The sequence below is a fragment of the Mauremys reevesii genome, linkage group 1, assembly GCF_016161935.1.
Source record: "Mauremys reevesii isolate NIE-2019 linkage group 1, ASM1616193v1, whole genome shotgun sequence".
Classification (NCBI taxonomy): Eukaryota; Metazoa; Chordata; order Testudines; family Geoemydidae; genus Mauremys; species Mauremys reevesii.
In genome coordinates this window covers 165,088,156-165,111,665 of record NC_052623.1, presented here as the reverse complement: position 1 = coordinate 165,111,665, position 23,510 = coordinate 165,088,156, and the positions used below count along the sequence as shown (strand labels likewise).

Genomic DNA, 23,510 nt, shown 5'->3' with positions numbered 1-23,510 from the left:
TCACCCCTCATCCTTTTCTAGGCCCAGAGTCCTCTAATGCAGTTGTTCTCAACAAGGAGTATGTGTACCACTGGGGGTATGCAGAAGTCTTCCAGGGGGTACATCAGGTCATTTAGCTATTTGCCTAGTTTTACAATAGGCTACATGAAAAACTCTAGAAAAGTCAGTACAAACTAAAATTTCATACAGGCAATGGCTTGTTTATACTGCTCTATAGACTATACACTGAAAGGTAAGTACAATATTTATATCCCAATTGGTTTTTTTAAAATAATTATATGGTTAAAAATGAGAAAGTAAGCATTTTTTCAGTAATTGTGTGCTGTGACACTTTTGTATTCTTATGACTGATTTTTGTAAGCACATAGTTTTTAAGTGAAGTGAAACTTGGGAGTATGTAAGACAAATCAGACTCCTGAAAGGGGTACAGTAGTCTGGAAAGTTGAGAGCCACTGCTCTAATGTCTCAGTGTTCCCTTTGACCTCTCTCTCCTCAGCCTTGCAAAACAGCTGTCTAATCAGGACTGCTTGAGTAGTCCCCTCTTCCTAGCTATAAACCTGGCATTGTGTTTGTTGGGATGCTCCTTATGTAGGCCATTGGTTTACCTTTCCTGTTAGTCTATAAGGTGCCACAGGATTCTTTGCTGCTTCTACAGAACCAGACTAACACGGCTACCCCTCTGATACTTTCCTGCTTGGTTTCCTTAACAAACCCTTTTGATCTAACTCCATAGCAAGTAACCCATCAAACAACCACACACGGGTATGCACCATATTCATGAAAAATAAAGCAATGTTTCCCACTTGGTCATAGCACCACTGCGCACAAGGCAGAATTTGGGTCCTGAGTTTTGTGACCCAGGAGAGAGTGGGGGTGCTGTGAAGGTCACATCCAACTCCTCACCCTGCTCCCACCCCAACACACACCTTGCAGGGAGAGGAAGCTCTTCATTTTACCCTCAAGTGACCTCCACCTCATGGTGATGTTTTCGTACACCAACAACAGCCCCTAAGGAAAATGCATCTAAATCCTTTCCTGATGAAGGAAAGGTTGCCATGGTGAGGGATCTTTAGGGAGGGATTAATGTGTGTGTAGGGGAAAGGTCACTAGAGGAGCCTTCTTTCTTCCTCCTCCTTTTGCTTCTCCTACCTCCCCCCCCCCCCCCCCCGCACTCCCAGAAAATTAACAAAGCACCTTTTCCCTCCAACTGATGTCAGTATAAAAGTGTATGTAAAGACCTGCTTCTCTGCAGGGCCAAGCAGTGCATGAAGCTCTAAGGAAAGAGAAAACAAACGGTATGATGATCAAAAAGTGGAGTTCAGGTTATTTGCAAGACCTGATTACAGTGTGCAACGCCTCTTGTATTCATTTTACAGGATTGCTATGTTATCCAGAAACTGAGTGAAGTACCTCTGTTCTGCCGTTAGAGATGGAGAAAGACCATGGGAGTGTAAATGCCACCAACACATAGATAAACAAACAAAGCTGACTGTGGTTAAATGCCTTGATGTAATTTAGAGTATCTTTTGCTATCAAGTAGCAAGGACAGGAAAGACCACTTGGGTCATGTAGTTTGATCTCTATTGTATTGCGTGGGACTATTCCTATAAGGGCCTACCACAGAGTTTCTTGCACCTTCCTTGAAGTGGCTGATACTGGCTGCTGTCAGCATACTGGACTAGATAGATCTCAGCTTTGATTCCATATGGCAATTCTTATGTATTCACTAACTCATTCCCAGTCTGTCTGCAGTGATCGTGCTTTAACTTTGTTCCACTCAGTTCCCATCCTATTGCTCTTAATGTTAAGAAACTTTTGCATCATGTCTAACTTAAGCTTTCCTTTTCCTTCTTTAGCTTCCAGGCATTGCTATTATTCCTTGTCCTTCCATCTTCCAAAACGGAATAATCCTGTGCCTTCCTTTAGGCTATTAGTTTGAATGTATTTATAGACTGTGAGAACGGCCACTGTAGACTAATTATTCTTGCTATGCTCATATATCTGCAAAGGCGTAAAATTTGTCAATAGTGTTTTTAAGAAAAAAGGGGGGGTTACTTTACACTTCCATGAACAGCTCATCAACTGGATCTTTGTGCAAAGGATCATTCATGTTAGTAGCTGCAAAGTTGCTACTAATAAGATAAACTAAGTAAAAATCTAATGCTGAAATAAGTTAACAGATCCTCCTCCTTGACTGTATCTGGGACACTTCTTTGTGTACAACATTACTGCATCCTGTATGTGGCGGGCGTACTAAAGTTTTAATTTCTTGTAAAGATTATTGTTCTGTTTCCAAACCAACATGATTTCTCTACAGCCTTTTAGCACTTGATTAGGCGGCAAAATCAATATTAGTTTAATGAAATTAAATATTTCTAGAGATACTGCTTATCCGTCAGTCTTCCTGTTCTAGGGTGACCGATTTAACTGGATATGAGCCCCAAGACTTGATAGAGAAGACCCTCTACCACCATGTCCATGGCTGTGATGTCTTCCATTTACGATATGCTCACCATCTCTGTAAGTAATTGGCATAAAGGGATTGGCTCAAAATCTTCAGCTTATTCAGTAAGGTCAGGAGTTCTGCAGACACCACACTGGGTGGAAGGAAAATAAACCCCAAAAGGGGCAGATCTCAAGTGCTCAGATCCCATAATTGAGACCAGATTTTCAAAAGTACTCAGCTCCCATTCAGGTAGCAATTAAATGGTCTGATTTTCAAATGAGCTCATCACCCAGCATACTATGTTCTTTTTAAAATATATTTGACTACTAATTTTGCTGCCCAAATGGGAGCAGAGCTGTTTTGAAAATCTGTCCCTGATTGTGTGCGCTGAATTCTTTTTGAAAAATCTCTCTCAATGTTGTTAGTTTGGGAAAAAAAAGTTATGCAACAGTTCCATGGTTTTTTCAAAGCACACTGATTATTACCAGTGTGTGTTTGAAATGTTGGATGTAAAACAAAAAAATTCTGAGATGTATGTTCCTTAGTAGCATGTGGATGAGTTCTGAAAGCAGTGTGTCAGGAGAAAGAGATACATGATTAGTAATTCCCCATTGCCAAGAGGGGAATTGATCACCTCTTCAAACATCTGGATTTAGTTTATTCGCTGAAATATTAACAGAGTAGCTTGCTTTATTTATTTTTCCAGAAGCAAATTTCTGATAATGGCTGAGACTTGCACAGCCCAACTCTCACCACATCCACTAATTATGTAAACAAACAACCCAAAAGAAAAGACAAAAGAAACCAAAACCTTCACTAATTAATTGGTTTCCAGATTGCCACCATTGTCTTAAAACAACCAGAAAGAAACCGTCCTTGACCCTCTCTGAAGAAGAGTCAATCCCTTATGTTACTGTGTGATGTTAATGAAGAGCTGGAATATATTTAAGAACTATATAGGAAGATGACCTTCCTGTACTTAGAACAAGTCAGTGGTGAATGACTAAATATCAAATTCCATTGACTCCAATGGGAGTTACGCAAAGGAAGGCAGAAATTGACCCTAAATATTTTGGCATTTGCCAAAGAATTAGTGGAAGCTCAGGCCTGCTAAATCATATTATTTCCTACTGGCTCTTATTTTTAAGTCTCCTCTTTTATGAAAGATCAAAAACTGCTTATATCCCTAGCTCCCTTCTATGGCATGTGACTGCTCACCTGCACAAGCCAATGCTCATTTTTCCCTTCTGATATTATTTGATATAACTATGTCAAACAGTATAAAGAATTCTGATAAAGCCATGATCATCTTCTGAAAAACAGTATCTCACCTTTACAACACAGTCATGAACATCAGAACCCATAGCATCAGAACTCGTGCTGGCAATGGAAGGCAATAGCTGATACTTTGGTCCAGTTTTGTAAATAGGAGTTGAGTGGAATTCTAAAATACAGTGCTATGACTAAGCTACTTAGTTAAAAATACTGATCTGGATGCTATAACTGAACTATAAAGATAAAGAATTACTACGTTTAGAAACAGAAGAAATATAAGAGAGAGAGATCTAATTTGAAAGGTCTTACAAGTTAAAGTAACCAAGGGCCAAGAAAAGGGAGAAAAAGTCAAAATACTTGGGGAACAATAGGTACAGTAAAAAAGCATGGCATGAATAGTGAGTAATAAGAATGATGAAAACAGCTGTAAAATGTACAAACATAACAGTGCTCTCGGGAGGCACAGAAAACTCCCCCACCATCCATCAGCAAACATCTGACGAGTAGGAACAGTAGAAGGTTGACAGGTCTGAATGTACACAATTTAGCATTCTATGAAACAGTCTGATGATTAAGTGTCACCTGATGTTAATCTGGGGAGAAAAATCTTACACCTGATTAGAGAATTAAAAAACCAAAACCCTATACTGAGATTAGCAATTGCTCTTCCAAAATAAACTCCAAAACTATAAGACATTAAAAAAAACTATATAACAGTTAGAGAGAGCCATGAAGGAAACAACAAAACTAAAAGTATAATGGGTGTAATAAGAACAGGAAGAGTAGTAGATGTGAGTAGTTTGCTGAAGATGTGCTGATATAAAAATAATTTCCTGTTTTGAAACATTTGGTAGCTTCCAGGTTGAAGAAAAAAATGTTGACATTTCAGAGGGTTTATTTATTTCTATAATGCCATCGATGTGCAAGAAATTACTGTACAACAGAGGAAGTTTGCCACTCAGCTAATGGGTCTCTGCCTAAGGAGCTGACAATCTACAAAACAGGACAAGTGAAGCCATTATAATGCAAACAAAATACTCCTAGCCTCAGCTGTGTCTTTTCTCATGAGCCCGCTTCCTTTGTAGGGAGGGTTCAATGCACCAAAGATGATGTTATCCCATTGTTTCTGCTGCACAAATTGCTGCCAGTTTGTCCGGGAACTGGCTCCATATGCCAGGGCAGACAAAGTACAAGCCCCAGCTGCTCCCTGGAATGGAACCTCACAGGCACAATGACCAGTATAATGGAGGAGGTGCAGGTTAAACTCTGCACCACCTTGAGCCTGTTGTCTCCCAGTGTAATGCTCAAGACTTTCAGCAAAGCACCACTGGTCTTTCAGGCAGCTACGGAACTTTTAAGGGCTGCTATTCTGTCAGGGCACCATCCGCTGATCATGCAGTTGTAGGGAATACAGTGGATTGGCAAGTGGTGTGATCTGGGGAAGCTTAGACAATTACTGTTGCAAGTGTAGGACTGCAAGGCCAATTTCCCTGCAAAGTTGTGGTCTTGAGCACAGGCTGGTGAATGATGCATTCCAGTGAAACCTATGGAGCCTTTTAAAATAGCCAGGCCAACTAAGCCAGTGTTTTCAGCCTGCACGCTCAACCAGGCAGGGAACCACAACAGAGAAACAGCCATTCACAAATGGTAGAGGAAAGCTGTAAATCGAACAGCCAAGAGTAAAAAGCTGCTAAATTCTATCCAACTGATTGCAATGAGGGTCACTTAGGCCTGCCCAAGTTGGCTTGGTAATAGACACTTCTCTCCCAGAAAGACGTGGCTGAGGTCTCTCAGTCAGCAGCTCGCAGGGCAATTTAATGCCCTCAACTGCGAACTGATCTAACATTCTGTATTAGAATTGTGGCCACTATCCTTTGTCCAATGACATGCTTTCCTCAAAGACTGCCAAAAAGAAGAACACAGGAGACACACTGTTCATATATACTTGGGAAGTGAAGCTGGAGTACTATATTTAGTCCTCAATTCCTTTGCAACCTTTAAAACATTGTCTTAACAGAGGACCTAAAACAGGAATTAGGAAAATGAGAAGGCAGCTGACAAGGGTGGAGCCCAGAACAACTCCTGGCGCACAAAGAAGAACGGTGCTGTGGATACATAGAACAGAAGGTGCTCTACTAGTGTTAATTTATGTTTTGGAATAATTTGAATTCGGGGTAAGAGAAGCCTGAGAATTAGACTAAGGCTATGACAACACTTTGAGCTGGGAATGTTATTCCCAGCTTGAGGAGACATATCTGTGCTAGCTCTGATCAAGCTAGTGCACTAAATATAGTGTAGCTGCGATGATGAGAGTGGCAGGAGGGGCTAGATACCTTGAGGATATGCTTAGTGACTGTGATGGACGTGTACTTGGCGTGGCTAGCCCCTCCTGTTTCTGTGGCTACTTTTTATTTTTAGCATGTTAGCTTGATGAGAGCTAGCATGAATATCTCTCCTCGAGCTGAGACTCGCTCCCGCAGCTGGAAGTGTAGACATCCCCTGAGGTAGAGGAAGTTGCTTTTGGAAAACTTAGAGCCCACTGAAAAGCTCTCTCTCTCTCAGAAGATCAAAGCCAAAATGGGAGTGCCATTTGTGAGGCTTTGGGTTCTTTAGAGTACAGGTAAACATGAAAGCATGATCCACAGAGATTTAACTGGACAACTGTGATTAGTAACATCACAGATGTAGACTAGCATTAATTGAAGCTATGACACTAAATCCTAAAACAGCAAATTGGGCTCCTTTGTTTTGTCCAAGACCCTAACCTCTGAATTAATGTACAGAGCTTATGGTTAATATATGTTTTAGAGAAATAGGGCAACCCAACATGGTATAAAAGAAGCCAGATGATTAAAAAGGGACTCTGAGGTAAAAGAAGCAAACAGCTTGGCATCTACCATGATGGATTCCTGGTCGCCCTCTCAAAGGATGCTGCAGTTTACCTTGGTATCTTCAGAATGAACATGGACTGTGTCTATTAGTGGAGGAGGAGCTGACTCCATAGCCAGAAAGTTCTTGCAAGAGTAATTCTTTGAGGGTATTTCCTGAGAAACGCCGGCACGATAGATTGGATTTGAAGAAAAGCTTAATGAGTTACCACCTGTGTAGATGGAAATGAGAGGAACTAATGTGAGATGACCCGCATACTGTAGATACTAGCATTCTGAAACTTCAGGGGGGTAGTACCAAGAACAAATGTTCTAATCCATCCATGACTCATTTAACCCAAAGTTTTAGCTCAAATCTAGTATGTCTGTCTCCCTAACCAGGTATTTACAACATGCACATCACTGTGGCATCTGATCACTGTCAGAATTACAAAAACATAATTAGTCCAAAGACTGAAAACCATGTCTAACTACCAAATGGTAAAGAAAAGTATTATTGGGTGCTCTTCTCTTCCACCCCCTACTATTGGATGTATCTCCATCAAAATAACCCCCTGTGAATACTAGTAATCAGATGAACCCAAAAGTTTTATTTCAAGTGGTCATTTTCTTCACTACCACTGGCTTAAAGCAGAAAATTATTGCTTGTCTGGCCCACTGCTTGGCCTGATCCTGCATTGAAAATCAGCCTAGTTCCATCTGGGAGCTTTACCATCCAGTTCAATGGAATGTAGAATCAGGCCATTTGAGAGTAAGAGAGAATCTCTATTTCTTCATAGTGCGTCATACAAACCTACTGAGAGCTGCTGCTATTGGCTAAACTGGAGCATTTGAACCTCTCATACTGCCTTTTTTTCTCTCAACGTAAAACAAATTTAGTTGTGTGGAAAAGGAGCAAGGTGGAGCTTCCCAATAAGGCCTTCAGGGTCATGCAAGAATGTTCCAGAGCTGGAGTTAAGGCTTTGTTGTGAAGCATTAGTTAAATCTCTGGCACTGAACCAGAGAGATTTGGGGAGAGGGAACCAGACTAAACACTTGGAGATTGTCCCCAGCTCTAATTTTAGCATACCTCTTCACAGAGAAACCAAGCAGGGTGTTTAGAGGATTTGCACCTCCAGTAAAAACTCTTCAGTAACTGATTTGCTTCCTGAGACTGCTCTTTATTTGTATGTTTAAGAGAAGAACCAAATAACTGTATTTTAAATTTGTCATGTTAAAAAAATAAGCCCAGTCTTCAAAATACAAAGTTTACTTTCCAGAGGGGAAAAAGAAATGCAGCCAAAAATGCATTACAAATGCTCAGTCATGTTTCAATCAATCAATTGCAAATCCTTCCAAATACTTTGGTAAAATTAAAATAAAAGCAGTTCTCTCGCTGTTTCCAAATATTTTAGGATCCTTCTACTTATCAAACCTTTTAAAAAATGCAGTCCAAAGGTGGGGGTGGTTATTGCACTTCCATAAATAACGACTTTGTTATGGTATGAGTGCAGAATAAATTGGGGGATGAAGGGCAGATGAAGGTAAATAGTCTGTAATAAGATATTTGTACACATTTATGCAAAACCCAGAGAAACTAGATAGGGGAGTGTGGTCTTTGCAGGGAAGTTCAGAGTTTATAGGGGGCAAGTTTCCTCTTTACAAATAAATCACTGTAGGAGCTGGTCACAAGGTCAGGGAATGTGAAATACTCTTTGCATTACGTTCACAGTGTTGGTGAAAGGCCAAGTCACAACCAAGTACTATCGACTACTGTCCAAGCACGGAGGCTGGGTTTGGGTACAGAGCTATGCTACCATCGTGCATAACAGCCGTTCATCTCGGCCTCACTGCATAGTGAGTGTCAATTATGTCCTTACGTAAGTCAAAATATTTTGTACCATTAAAAGACATTTATCAGTACTTGATGGATTACTAATCCAATCCTTTATCCAGTCTTATTGTATTAATCTCCTCTGGTATCATCTTGTATATATACAATCTACAGCAATTTATCTTTCCCCACTAGCTCCCTCTTTTACTTACAGTAAGTGTTTGTATAAATGGCATATTGGGTAAAATGAGTGTGTATCCACTTTGATTACATTTACACACTATTACCTTGCATTCTGAAGGATTCCAAAGATTTTGTGGTGAACATGTCACATTACTGGTAATTATTTGGGTTACAGTGGAGCCCAGTGGCTGTACTTGAGATCAGAGCCCCTGTATGCTAGGCAAAGTTTCTGACCTGATGAGTTTACAGTCTAACTAGACAAGACAGACAAAGGGTGGGAGAAAGGAAGTATGCCCATTTTACAGGCAGGAAACTGAAGCACAGAGAAATTAAGTCACTTGCCTGAGGTTGCACGGCTAGTTAGGGCTCAACTCTTTTCTTGTATTTTCAAGTAACTGCCACAAAGCCTGTGCACATCTGTGGGCAGAATTTAGTTCTGTCATTTTCTCAGACAGAAATGACTCCTAGCTACAGAAGAGAGGGAAAAGGTTTTGTTTAGTTATTCTTTCACCTGTCTGCTGTAAAACTTACTGAAAACACTGTCATTCCCTGTGAAGTTCAATCTTTATACTGTATGTTTTCATATTGCTGATTTTCAGCTCTCCTGCTACATCCTCTCACTTCCCTCCACTGAAATTTTTGTTAAGTCCAAAAGGAATGGATTATTTTTTAAATCAGAGCTGCAGCAATAAATGGAAAAACAAACCAACACACCAAACAACACTGAAGCACCGCAGCTTAGTCTTAAATATCCTTTTTTTGTACACAATTATCTATAAAATATTGTCTAAAAAATCTGCTGTATCTATTGAACAGATATATCTGAGAAAAGATAGACATCTCCATGAAATTAAACCCTCCTGGCTGATTCTGTGGTGTGGTTGTAGCATATCAGACTGGCAGAAGAATGACCTGGGTTCCCTTTCCTCTGTGTCAATTTTCAAATGTGTCAGGGAAAAGACGAACTCATGCTTGAGGAAGATAGGAGGACACTGAACTGAGCTTTGCCCTGCTGTTAGATCAGCTCCACACCAGCATTGTCTGTGGTCCCCAAGGCAAAGTGCCACAAGGATGGCTTTAAAAAAAACAAAAAAAAAAGAGTTGAGAGCTTAAGTTCAGACTTTAGGGATGTTTAATACCAAGTTTGTAACCCTGTTCCTGATGGAATTTTTGCAATCTATTGCTATGGGAATAGGTTCAGGCCCTATGATTTATCTCCCTCTCTCACGTTCCCCACCCACCACTGCAGACCAAATGAATATCTTGGGTGGATAGTAATGAAAACATTGTGAAACTAAATCATTTTAAAATATATGTTTCATCTGTGCAGTGCATTAAAGTATTTAACCTATCACAATGATTCTTTTGCAGAGATATTGAGTACAAGGAACTTCAATTATCACTGGACCAGGTTACCATTTCTAAGTCACAGTTTTCTTGCAGAAACTCAATGTCTACCTCACAAGAAACAAGGAGAGTAGCAAAACCCAAAAGTAATAAAATGAAGACAAAACTCAGAATGACTCCTTACCCGCAACAGGTAACTCTTTCAGTAATACCCAACTACAAGTAAACAGGGCGTTTGTGGGAGTAGCTTGGTCATCATGAGATTAATTTGCTGCTAGTATAATGCTGACAAAAAACTCCCTTGAAATTCAAAGTTAACACGAGCCTTGTCCTTTCTTGGGGGCACGAGAATGCCCTCTCATGTAAATGACAGCAGAAATGGAGAAGGCACAGCATGTGGGAAGAAGAGGTTTAAGGATTATCAGGTTATCAGTCAGAACTCAAAAGCTTTTGGATTTTAGGTATTCAGATTAGTTAGAAAAACTAAGGTTGGGGGTTTTTTTAAGCAAAAAGAACAGTGTAACACAGAGAGCAGATGCTGCTGTATGTTTAATTTGAGCTGGTGTAAAAATATACCAATTTTTGCTAACCAAGGTCTGGCTCCAAATGAATGCTGGCAACTTCCTCAGGCAGCAGAAGGTAGCCTAGTGGATAGGATGCTGACCTGGGATCAATTCCTGCCCTGCTGGGTCACCTTGGGCAAGTCACTTAGCCTCTTAGTGCTTCAGTTTCCCAATTTGTAAAATGGGGGATAAGAATATTGATCTTCTTTGTAAAAGCACTTTGAGATCTACAGATAATAAAAGCTGGATATTATTATTGATCAGGAATAGGGAAAAACTAGCACACGTACTTTATTGAACAGTGGGAGCCAGTCAGACATTTGGAGGAAGTGTGTGTTGTGGTGTTTAACTGACTCATAGAGGTTAGATCTGGACTTGCCACCATTCCAAAGCTTCCCATATTAATAAATAAATCTTTTTAACATAAGCGTGTCATTTAACAAAGATTTCCTATTCTTCAAAACAGGATTATATCCTCTGACGTTTACATACAACTATTGACCAAAAACTTTAACTATCCAAAATTATTCCTTAACATTTAGGATGACTGAGGTTGTACTGAAATTATTGTTCTGTTGCATCAAAATAGTGTTTTGCTACTGTCTTTATTCAGTGACCTAACAATACTGTATGATATTTACATAGCAGCTCACATCCTGAGGGATCGCGAAAGAGTTGCAAACCTGCCTTTGAAATGCAGCCATCTCTTGGATGGAGTGCAGCATTTGGTTTACAATATTCCTCACGCCATGTCCATAACTCTCTCTAGTTAAAAACCACAGGGGAAATTTTAGATAGGCTCAGTTATCCAAATAAGATTTCTGACTGAACACTAGGATTAATGCCCCAACTCTGGTGAAAAGTCACATGGGATTTTTAATGAAAAGTGGTCAGCAGCCTTGTTTTTACATCGTAGCCACTAATACAGTGCCTTTATGGGGGACATTTACTCACTACTGACTTACAGGGAAGAATGCCATCTACTGAGTCACCGACACCATTTCCCCCTGCAACTTCCCAGTCCAAGTTTTGATCTGCCCCAGTCCTACTTAGTTTATGAGATTTAATGTGGTCATAGTTCCAGGTGGCATGGCTGGAGGCAGCTACACTGGTGTGTAACATGGATATACTTTTCTTTATTTTTCAGCAATACAGCTCATTCCAAACTGACAAACTGGAATGTGGCCAGGTTGGAAGCTGGAGATCCAGCCCTACAGTGAATGCTGGCACCGTCCAAGAACAGAACTTCCATTCAGAAAACAGTGAACTTTTATATGCCCCCTCATATAGTTTGCCTTTCTCTTACCATTATGGACACTTCCCTGTAGATTCTCATGTCTTCAGTAGCAAAAAACAAATGCTTACTTCTAAATTTGGGCAGTCTCAAGGATCACCTTGTGAAGTGGCTCGTTTTTTCTTGAGTACGTTGCAGACAAGTGGGGAGCGCCAATGGCATTATGCCAACTCTTTAGTACCTACCAGCCAGTCGCCATCTAAAAATCTTCCCGATCAACCAATAAATATTGCACGTCATAATCTTGCACAGAGTTATGAAGGTGAGTGTTATCTTAAAAATAATAAGCTGCATAGCATTTGGAAGATATGTACTTTGAAAATATGAAATACAGTATGTTTACTAAACACAGAAAAATATATCTTTGGGTTTAACATGTTTAAAAGGTACACTATCATGACATTTAGACCTACTTTTTTTTCATTTGAACAGGAATGTTATCCAGTTTCAGAATGGTATTTTTTTTTTATGAAAGCCTTTAGTGCAGGGGTTCTCAAACTGGGGATCGGGACCCCTCAGGGGGTCGCAAGGTTATTACATGGGGGGTCATGAGCTGTCAGCCTCCACCCCACACCCTGCTTTGCCTCCAGCATTTATAATGGTGTTAAATATATAAACGAGTGTTTTTAATTTATATGGGGGGGGGGGGAGTCACACTCAGAGGCTTGCTGTGTGAAAGGGGTCACCAGTACAAAAGTTTGAGAATCACTGCTTTAGTGGGTAAATTTTCACAAAAGCCAAGACTTGGCCTCCCTTTACAGGCACAACTCACATGAGTGTTTATGCAAAGTTAGTTGCAGGTGCAAAAATGTGGGTTCAAATTGTGCCAGCATATCAGACAGAAGTGGAAGTACTCAGATCTGCACCTACAAGTCAACTGCAGAAACCAAAATACAGGCATGACTGTACCCATACAAAAGGGAAGCCATCCTTTTAAAAATTTACCTATATTTAAAGTATTCACCTTACTAGCTATGTTAATGATAGTAAATGTCAACATTTTTAGGATTGATGTCAATGGGAAATAGTCTTTATTACTAATTTTCTTCAGGCAATGTCTTCACTGATGGGAGTTGCACCATCTTTCCACACAGCTGGGGGCAGCTCAAATGCTTTGAAAGGAACATAGGGGATACTGGCCTCTCCCGCCACGCAACTCACAAGAAGGGTACTTCCAAGGCTTTAGGAAATGTTAAATGAAAAAAATAAAATCAAATAAGTTGAAAATTCAGTCCTATCCTGTGTGAAATAGGTTTTAAATATTTCTCTGCTCAGTGTTTAACTGCACACACCACTCTTAAAAGAAAAAAACCCAGCTGTAATGGGAGCCTGCAGTAAGATGGATAAACTGGAAACCACCAGTTAGGACTGATTAGCAGAGCCATTACTGGGAGAAAGGAAGTTTTTGCATTCTTCTATGGAATATCTCCTCTAATGGAAAACAGTGAAGAAAAAAAGATAGGGAAAGACAGGTAGGATCAGAAGCTTTAGCGATCCCAGAGACATCACAGGATTATTCACTTGCGACTCACTGTGGCACCCAGCTCCTGAAGGAGGTGCTTGAAGATTGATCTTCACTGTCATGTCACCACATGTCTCTGGTTCTGAAATGGGTTTTATAGCATAAGACAGAAAATGTGGGAGATCTCCTGAAGAAAGTTTGGGAACTGGGCACTACATGAAAAATGCTTTTGGAAAGTGAATCCATTCTGGGACTCATTTATTGCTAGTGAAATTGCACCATTTAGGAATAAAATGGGAAAAACATTCCTGTAACTTCAGGCCTGGTCAGAGATCACTCATGTGTCTCATAGAAAAAGTTGATGGGAGTTGGGAGTGGAGCCTCCCTGAGGGCACTGTGGGCTTTATTTCTACCCCATTTCAGAATTTGCCTCCTCCATAGCCAGAATCAGACATGTTGCTATTGGCAAACACGAGGCATGAATCCTTGGATTTGAATGGAAAGGGAAGGAAAGGAATGTCTGATCTTGTTCACACTATCCGCGCCTTTTCTCCATTGCTTCACTTGACTGGTGAGAACGAGTCAACTTTTCAGCCGAGAGGATCTGCTTAGAATCATTAACTGCAGTCCAAAGGAAAACCAAATACGATATTTGGCAACAGGGTTTGAGGCCACGGCTGTTACAGCAAAGCACTTTACTTCCATAGAGGCCTCTACCAAAAAGAGCATGGACTGAAGATGTGTTTTTCAGTATGAATTCTATTTTTTAGATTCATCAGACCAAGCCATCAAAGCTCTGGAAAAGTAGTATGTAGCACAAAAAGCTGTCTGCAAATCAGATGACATTGTCTCAGGATCTTGTCTTCGGGCTTCTTCAACTTTCTTGCTGACTGGGAAAGAAGAAGAAATCTCTTCAGAGAACATAACTGTCTCTTCAGCCAGGGAGGATCTATCTGCAATATTTGATACAGAAGAAGTCAACTGGGACAGAACATTTCAGCCCTGACCAGATTCTATTATCCACTCCATTGAACTCAAGTAGCCTGAAAAATATCAAGAGCCACAACCTGTGAAACAGATCTATGCCCTTCCACATACATCTCATTCTCAACTGATGCAATCACTGATACTACTGAAATGTCAAGAATGCCTAGAGGAAGTAAGCTCTTGGATGAAGAGCAGATGGCTCAAGCTGAACCCAGGGGAAAGGCGTTGAAGAATTGGCCAAGACATTGCCTTCCATTGAAGGCAAACAGCCCCCCTTAGTCAAAGTAGTGTGAAACATCGAGGTCCTGTTTAACTCCTCACTAATTTGGATGACCAGGTAGTATCCATGTCCAAAGCTGCTTTCTTTCACTTTCTGCTTGTGAGGAAACTTCATCTCTTCCTCCTGGATGAGGACCTGGTCACAGTATCCATGCATTTGTCACCTTCAGGCTGTATTACTCTAACTCATTGCATCTGATGTTGAATGTGAAGATGATGCACAGGCTCCAGCTGGTACAGAATGTGGCTTCCTACCTTCCCCATGGTTCAGCTGATGAGCACCTCAGACCTGTGCTCAAGTCCCTTCACTGGCTCCCAGTTGGCTTCCAATGCCACCTTAAGGTCTTGCTCCTAATTTTCAAGCCAATTAATAGATTAAGCCCCAGTTACATCAAAGATCTAATTTCAATCTATGAACCACCATGACAGCTGTGCTCCTCTGGGACAAAGCCCTCTCTTGGGGATCTGACTATGGAACAGTTTTCCAGAGGAGATCAAGTAAATCCAGATTCTGACCATCTTTTGGAAAAGTTGCAACACTGTCCTGTCATAGGGAGGACTAGGCCCTTTAAGAGGGAACTGATCCAGCTCACCTATGCCTCATAACAGCCTCCTGATGGAGCCTGAGAGAGTGCAGGTGTTCCTGCTCTCTGTAAAGAGCCAGAAGGGAACAGGGCATGGAAGAAGCAGCTGTGGCAGAGAAGAGAAGAACTCTAGTGATCAGGAGACCCCTGAGTGGGAGAAGGGTTTGGGCCAAAGCCAGAAGGCTGAGCTCCAGCTGGGAAGGGCTGGGAATGGCAGCTTTGTGAAGAGGAGATTGGGACAGAAGAGCTCTGGATGTGGTAGAAGACACTAGGGCTGAGTATGAACTTGTGTTGTGATGATAGACTTTATTTTTGGATCTTGAGGATTGTTTTGAATTGCTTCGGTTATTAAACCAGCCCCAGGCAGGGGTGGCGTTAGTCACGAGGAAGTCTGTGTGGAGTTCTTAAGAGGCTCAGATGAAAGGAAAAAGAGTCGGGCACCACAGAGCCATGCCTGCACATCCTTTGTGAGAGAGCCTTTCCACAGTAAGTGATGCACAGTCTGATCACCTCTGTTATTACCAAATCTCTCCCATCCTTCTCCGTTCTGTCAAAACAACCCCAGCTCCAAGCAGAGTTTTGGCTTCATAAAGGCAGAAGTGCCAGAGACTTCCATGAAGTCCACTATGAACTTTGCTATTCATTTTACACAGAAGGTTCTTGGACATTATAGTGATGGGCAGCAACATGAAAATGATGGATGCTTAAAATTATTCAAAGAGAGCTTTCTTAGTGCCCCAAATTTCGCAAAGTGTTAGAGACTGGATTTTGCCCTCACCTGGAAACTTGCGGTGATCTCTTAAAACATCCATGAATGGGAAAACACAGAGGGAGGTTGTACCTGATGTCATCTTAAAGGAGAGCACCATCCCTGATTTTGGTTTCCTCAAGCTAGGAGACAGCAGGCTGGACACTAGTGTAGTGATATCCATTGTCTTTGTTTTCTCAGCTTTGGCAGGTGGCAACACTTCACCCACTGTTATTCTCTATCAAGCAGTGCTCCCTGAGTTTCTGCAAATTCCTCTCTCAGTAGAGGAGAAAAGAGAACAAAAATATCATTTCTGACTTCTAGTGGCTTTTGGTTTATGTGTCTTTTTTCTTAATCCCTTGGGCTTTCTGGGGCAAGATGCAGACAGCCATATACTTATGTAGGTTGTTTGAGGGCTGATCCCATTTTCCTTTGCCCAGGAACTTGAGGCAGGAACTACTCATTAGAATATAAGAAACTTACACCATAGTCATAATTCTCAATGTACTATCCTGAGGTAATTGCTCTAGGGAAAAAAGCACTTGTTTTAGCCCATAGGATGCAACAGAGGACTCTTTGCTACCACGGTGGCTGCAGCTAATTTGTTGCAGACATGCCTCACGTCCCTTCAGGTGGAAATGATCATTGAGAGGAGTCAGTGTGTGTTTGGCTTAAGATGGCTCCAGGTTCCTTCCCTTCCAGTGCTATATGCGCTCTGCAATGGAGTGCAACTGTGTCTATCAGCTTCAGAGCCCTTTTTGCTGGCAGAGTGAAACTCAGCAAGTTGGGAACACTGAAAATAAAATATCTGGTTGCAGGTACTTATCACATATTGAATACCCTCTGGACTTTGTGCTGTTCTGGTCTGCTCCACCATCTCAAAGTGGGGAAAAGTGTATTCTAGTCAGAGTGGTCCCTAAGTGGGGAAAAAATTCCCCAGAGAAGAAGAAAGAGGAGGCGGAAGAAGTGCTCAAAACTGCTGCAATTTTAAAAAGGGGCAATGTTTAAAACAAGAACGGCTGATGCTGGAACCCATCATGGTCATTCTCAAGGTTGGGGGTAAAGTGCTTCTGTCAGTCTTCCCAGTGGGTGGGGCTGACACCCCTACTGTTCCTTTCAAAGCTCTTGAAGTGCACCCAGTCAGTGAGGGAAAGAGTGCAACCACTCAGCGAGGATTAGTGGAGACATGATGCAGAATGGACCAGATTCACTGTTGCAGGTTATGAACAGAGGCAAGTACAAGGGCCCTTCTGCAAAGCCATTGTGACTTTCTTTTGTAAGGCTCAATGTTAATTGTGCAACATCTTTTGTCTCGCCTGTCTCAAACTGTCGGCCAGGTCTACTGGGAGAACTCAGTCCCAGTGGGGGAAGAGAGAGTTGAGTTGACAGGAAATGTGCCCAGAATTAATGCATTGACTCCTAGCCATTGTAAAACAGCCTCTACTTCATACAGTTCAACCCTGGAGCATGAGCAGTAAATGTCTCTCAGGCATTTCACTGTGCTTCTGATGTAGTCGGGCATCCTACAGCTGCAAGTCTGACAGCATTGGCTGAACCAGTCCTAGTGTAAACTACTTCTTGTAGCAGCATGATGCCCTGAGTTTGCTTTCAATCACTACATTTCCCACTGGAGGCCAGCCCATGAGAAGCCTCCACCAGGGTGACTTGGACTTGCTAAGACACTGGGCTAACTCTAGCCTAGTTCCAATAAATGTTTTGAGACCAAGCACACAAAACAAAAGCTAGTGTATGTGTGATCAATAATGTTTTGTGCTCTGCTGCTCCAGAGACAGCTTGTTTAACTGACTACCCTAGAGACACCTAGATGTTGGCTTACAAACAGGGAGGTAAACGAAACAGATTTAGCTTTAGATACTCTAGAAATAAAAAAGGCCAAAAATTAACAGCACACTATAGCCATTAATAATAGAATTTAATAGATTACGTAAAAAAACAAAAATACACAATTGGGTTCTTGTATATCTTATGATACTGGAGAAGTCCCAGGTCTTTAAAATTGAGTTCTTCAGTTGGGGGAGAGGAGTTTTGTTTGGATGAAAGGAGGGTGCAGTAAAGGAAATGAGGCTTCTGCTGATAGAGGAGAATAGGGACAGGAGCTAAACTCTGCTCCAAACTGCAGTAAAGAGGGCATGTTTATTACATCTTAAGGCCTATCTACACAGGGAAATATACTGGCGTAACTATACCAGTGTACTGCTTCCAAGCAACCTAAATATAAACTAACCTGCAATAAACCACTTGTATTCCAGAATAAGAGTGTCTACACAAGGAGTTCTAGTGGTAAAACGACTGCACTATAATTATACCAGTAAATTTCCCTGTGTAGATAAGCCCTTAGTGTTATAAGAATTAAACACTGCTTTCATGTGTGAACTAAGGTGTCATTTTGTCTATTAACAAAGTGTGTGCACTATTTAGTGTGAAATTTACAAATATATTAAAAACAATATTTGAAAGTTAGTTTTTGATAGATAAGTAAAAGGAGAAACTAAGTCCAGCATTCTGGACCAAATTTGTCTATTAGTTATGTGCTGCAACTCCCACTGAACTCAGTGGAAATTGTGTGTAGTTGATGGCTTCACTAGTGTCTGCAGCAGTGATGTGAATATTTTAGTTGCATTGATGTCAGCAATCACTTCAGGGTGAGCCCTAAGTAAGGATATGCCGACACTACAGCTGGCAGTGTGCTTCCCAGCATAGGTAGACAGACACAAGCTTGCTCTGTTTGAGCTGGCATGCTAAAAATAGTCATGTAGCTGGGGGTGACAGATGCAGTAGCTGCCAGAGTACATACACAGGTGGCTAACCCCAACTACACTGCTATTTTTCACATGCTAGCTCAAAAGCAAACTGAGCACATCTGTCTACCTGCACTGGGAAGCAGATCCCAGCTACAGTGTAGACATAACCTATAAGATGTTGGATAGACTTTTGAAAACTGGATGGGCTCTTTCAGAAATTTTAAGTCACACGTACTTCCATTGAGTCTAAGGGCTGGTCTACACTACCGCTTAAGTCAATGTAATGTACATTGCTCAGGGGTGTGAAAAAGCCACCCCCCTGAGTGACATAAGTTACATCAACTTAAGCACTGCCCACACCGGTGCTACGTCGGCAGGAGACGCTCTCCCACCGACATAGCTTCCAGCTTTTGCGGAGGTGGAGTAATTATCCGACAGGAGAGTGCTCTCCTGTCAGCATGGTACGTCTTCACCAGGTGCAGCTGCGCCGATGTAGCGCTCTCGTGTAGACTTGCCCTCAGCCTGAGTGCCTAAGTGACTTGAAAATGAGACTAAGGCATACTTAGAGCTGATATTTGAATGTCTGCTATTAAAGGTTAAATCCAAGATTTATTTCTTGGCACTGAGCATAGAAAATCCAGATGGTTACTAACTAGAAACTTCATTTTATATTCTGGCTGAATATTGCATAACTTTAGTCAGATTGGATAGGACTAAAACAGGTAGCTTCTCCCATCATTTGTAGGCAAAATGGCACGAAACAGAAAGGCAGTGTGAGGCAAATAGAAAACAATGCAACCAACTACCATTGGCTAATGAATCCTTAAACCATGGACAGAGTAGAGCTTATTGAGAAGAGATGCAGCAGACGTTTTTGTATTTCAGAAAGATGGGATGAAACCAAAACCCCACATTCAAATATCCTTGAAAACTGGGATACCTTGGATCCAGATCTGACCTTTGCATCTGAGGCTCATCCATGATTTAATATTCTGATCGTCAAACTCCCCAAGTTTTTGGACTGTTTTTGACATGTCAAAGTCTCTCTCAAAAGCATAAGTATAATATTACTGTTGTCAAGTGGCATTTCTACTGCTCTGCTACAGATACAGTATTTTTAATATCCAATGCTAGATTTCATTTCAAAGAAACAATTTAAAAAGTCAGTATAACAGGACATAAGTCTAGATCAATTTGTAAATGGCTCCTGTAAGAGTCCAAGTAATCTCCCCCCTCCACACACACACACACACACACACAAAACAAGAATAAAGTCCTATTTGACTCCAAATTTAAAACATAATAAAAATGTAACATTTATTTTGGGGATAGATTTTGAAGCTTTTACAAAGAATTTTCAAAAGTATAAACTTGTATCCCTTTTCCAAATGTTTAAGTCCTTGTTAAATTTCCTGATTCAACCATTTCGAAGAGGAAACCAATTTACAGCCACACAGACAAACAATGAGAAGTTCATCTAATAATGCAATCAAAACATTTTTCTACTTGAAAAGTTGCAATGTAGAGCAACTAAAGTGTCAATTGCCTTACACACTGACTAGCCTTCCATATCTGTTTCTGGTTTTCAATACAGTCATAAAGGGTCTGATTCAAACCACTGAAGTCAATGAGCTGTGGATTAGGCCCAAACTTAGCTGGTATTAATGTTAAATCATAAAAAGTGACAGTCTCTAACACAACTCAGAGTATATGAACTCCAGTCATCAGCAATTAATATTCTTTATTTTCCCTAAAAGTGCCCATACCAAACAGAAGATACAGCCAAGATGCTACATCTGACAGCTTTACAAGTTGTGCAACATCCATGCCAAATGGCAGATACAAAGAAGAGATTTACAACTCCAGCATCATGAAACCCAACAAAATAGAAAGCAGGATACATCCATCTCATCATCTCATTAAAGAAGAAAACGAGTTAGATTTCAGCAGAGACCTACAAGAAAAAGTGTTTGTTAATGAAAAGTCTTTTTCAAACTCCATAGCTAATTCCTTGTTGCCAAAATCAGAATGTTTTCAGGCTAAAGCTATTGGACAATTAAGTCATCTCCTGCCAGTGCCAACAGTATATGAACAAACAAGGAGAGTATGTATGAAAGAACCAAAATATGGGCATATTAGCCATCATGCTATGAACCTGGATGAACTAGACAACGATGACAGAATGACAGTAAAGCTTGACCATGACTCTGAAAATGAACACATGATGGATACAAGAACTACTGGACAAGTCCCATTTGTATTTCTGAACTATCACCATGTTTTAGCCAAACACGGTACATTTCAAACCTCATCATGTACAGCGACAGGACATGTAGCAGAAAACTATGGTTACACTTCTGAAGAGGTAAATACATTTATTTATAAAAACCAAAGTCCATCATCAGCCTCTTCTCCAGAAACCCACAAGGAGACTACACTACCCCATTATATCGGAACTTCTGTAATAATAGCCAATGGGAGGTGACGATAATAGAAATGTATTTCTTAATTAAAAACAAACCCAAACTGTAATAATTTCTAAAAAGCATGAGAAAACATGGTTACATTTACTGAGCATAGCAGAAGGTCAATGAGGGACAAACTTGTATGTTGTTCTTGGCAAGTAATGTGTAATAGTACCTTTAAGGTCAGAAAAATACACATCTAGCTTCAATGCTTCATTGTTACAGATTAATCTCTGGTGTAGACTCTGCCAGTAAGAAGCCATATAAAGATCATATTTTTGTTATTTTACAGTATGTAACAAAATTAAAGGGTAAGTGTTATATGCCTAGAATTATACAGAGGCAACTCTTTTTTCTTTTTTTAAAAACTAGGACTCCAAAATATATTCAAGATTTTTACCATTAATATGAACCATAAAATTTAGTTTAAATGTTATCTGACAAACACTGTGAAATATTAGAGCAATTTTCAACCCATGTTGTAAATAACCTGACAAATGAACTTTGTTTAAAAAATGGTAATGAATCCTAAGTATCCATGACATAATTGTGTGAAATAACCACAAATCACATTGTCTTGGAATGCTTATTATTTGAATAGTCTAAAACATAGTTTGATAATTCTAGCTTTATGATATATTTTAACACAGAGTCTGGAATTCATACCTTGTTGCTCTCACAGTGTATTCCAGAGGGATGATAAAATGTCAAACTAGATGACACAGATACATATTAAAAAGTATTGTCATAGCAAGATTGGCACAACATGAGATCGCACTGCAAGGACTGAAAATTACTCCCAATAAAAAAAATGCTGTGATAAGAAATAACTTTTTGAAGTGTGTGCCACTGGATATACTGGGAGACGACTGTGCACTTTTTCAAAGAAACTATTCAAAAGACCATCCTGATAGGAACATTAGAAATTTCTTATTATAGACAGCAAAGGAAATAGTGAAAAGAATTCAGTGAAACTTTACAAGCTTGGTTCAAAAACGTGTCAGCAGTTTCTAAAGTTTTGAAAAAGTTCAGATTTTAGCAAAGTTGAATTCTCCTTTTCGACCCAAAGTCAAGATTCAGGTTTCACAGATTCTCTCACCACAAAAAACTCTGATAGTTTGGACACAAGAAACCACTGCAAATTACAAAAAGCAGTGTGAGTACATTTGTGTTAGATAGAGCTGAAAATTTCGCACAGCTCTCATGGTTAGGTACAGTAAACTGTATCCAGGAAAAAGCATTTCAGATTAGCAGAAAATCCCTCTACTTAATTTTGTTCAGTATTTCCAATCAAGTACCAATTAGTTATTGTTGCCTGTCCCTATGGTGCACAAATCAGGGCATAAGGAGACGCACGTATTTACAACAGAACCTCATTGTTACAAACACCAGCGTTACAAACTGACCAGTCAACCACCCCATCTCCTTTGGAATTGGAAGTACACAGTCAGTCAGCAGTAGAGACCCCACCTCCCCTCCAAAAAAGGAAACACAGCACTGTACTGTGTTGAACATAAACTACAAAAAAAGTAAAGGGAAAGCAGCATTTTCCTTCCACATTGCAAAGTTGCAAAGCTGTATTAAGTCCATGTTCAGTTGTAAACTTTTGAAAGAACTGTAACGATTTGTTCAGAGTTGCAAATATTTTAGTTAGGAACAATCTCCATTCCCAAGGTGTTCATAGTTCTGAGGTTCTCCTGTATGTTCGTTCTATGGAGAGTAGACATGATCAGCGTACAACCCCTTTTCCATCACCTCCCTAAAAATTCTTTGTGCCCTTGATAAAATGACGAATGACTCCCTAAAATAATACATATAAACATTAACAAGTACAAATAATGGAGTCAGATAGTGTTTTATAGGAAGACTGCATTGTAGACTTGAGTCAGCAATATCTAGCGTCTTTTTTTAGTTCCATTCAAGGCTAGATTACATTATAAAAGCTTTTATCTGCCACAGCTAAATATAAATGTCTCATGCTCTGTAGGAGTATCTCTAAAGAAAGTACTCACATGGCTTGTGCAATATGGAAAAATACATGCTCATGGATTACACCTTATTAAAGATAAGTATGTTAAAGGATGTAATGAAATGTATACATTTTTAATCAATAAAGCATTTTCTGTATTTCATACACAACAAAATTCATTCATCTTCCTAGGTTTTTATGAATATTAATTGATATAACAAGTAAACAGAAATGCTTTAAAGATGTGTTTAAAAAACACATTTCAATATTTGTACTGCCTTCCTATTAAAAGGTTAATAGTATTGAGAAAGCCTTATTTTGCAATTCATCTGATGCACTGCAAGTTCACAGTTAACTGAACTTTTAATTCGCTTACAGTGCTTTTATCTCTGCCCCTGCATACTTTCACTATAATGCTCAACAAAAATATTTACTAGTAGCTACT

General features: G+C 40.2%; 1 protein-coding gene across 4 annotated transcripts in view; it reads left to right on the top strand.

The window, feature by feature from the left end:
* Window positions 1-22,602, top strand: part of SIM2 (SIM bHLH transcription factor 2) — a 71,455-nt gene extending 48,853 nt beyond the window's left edge. For 3 of the 4 annotated variants that reach the window (XM_039514965.1, XM_039514976.1, XM_039514985.1), the window contains exons 7-11: window positions 2,414-2,520; window positions 8,321-8,468; window positions 9,977-10,145; window positions 11,663-12,071; window positions 20,389-22,601. In XM_039514965.1, coding sequence (XP_039370899.1) covers window positions 2,414-2,520; window positions 8,321-8,468; window positions 9,977-10,145; window positions 11,663-12,071; window positions 20,389-21,116 — 1,561 coding nt within the window. In that variant the 3' untranslated portion in view covers window positions 21,117-22,601. Of the gene's footprint in view, window positions 1-2,413; window positions 2,521-8,320; window positions 8,469-9,976; window positions 10,146-11,662; window positions 12,072-20,388 lie in introns of all 4 variants that reach the window. The other variant, XM_039514995.1, reaches the window with a different exon arrangement.
* Window positions 22,603-23,510: the final 908 nt, after the last annotated feature.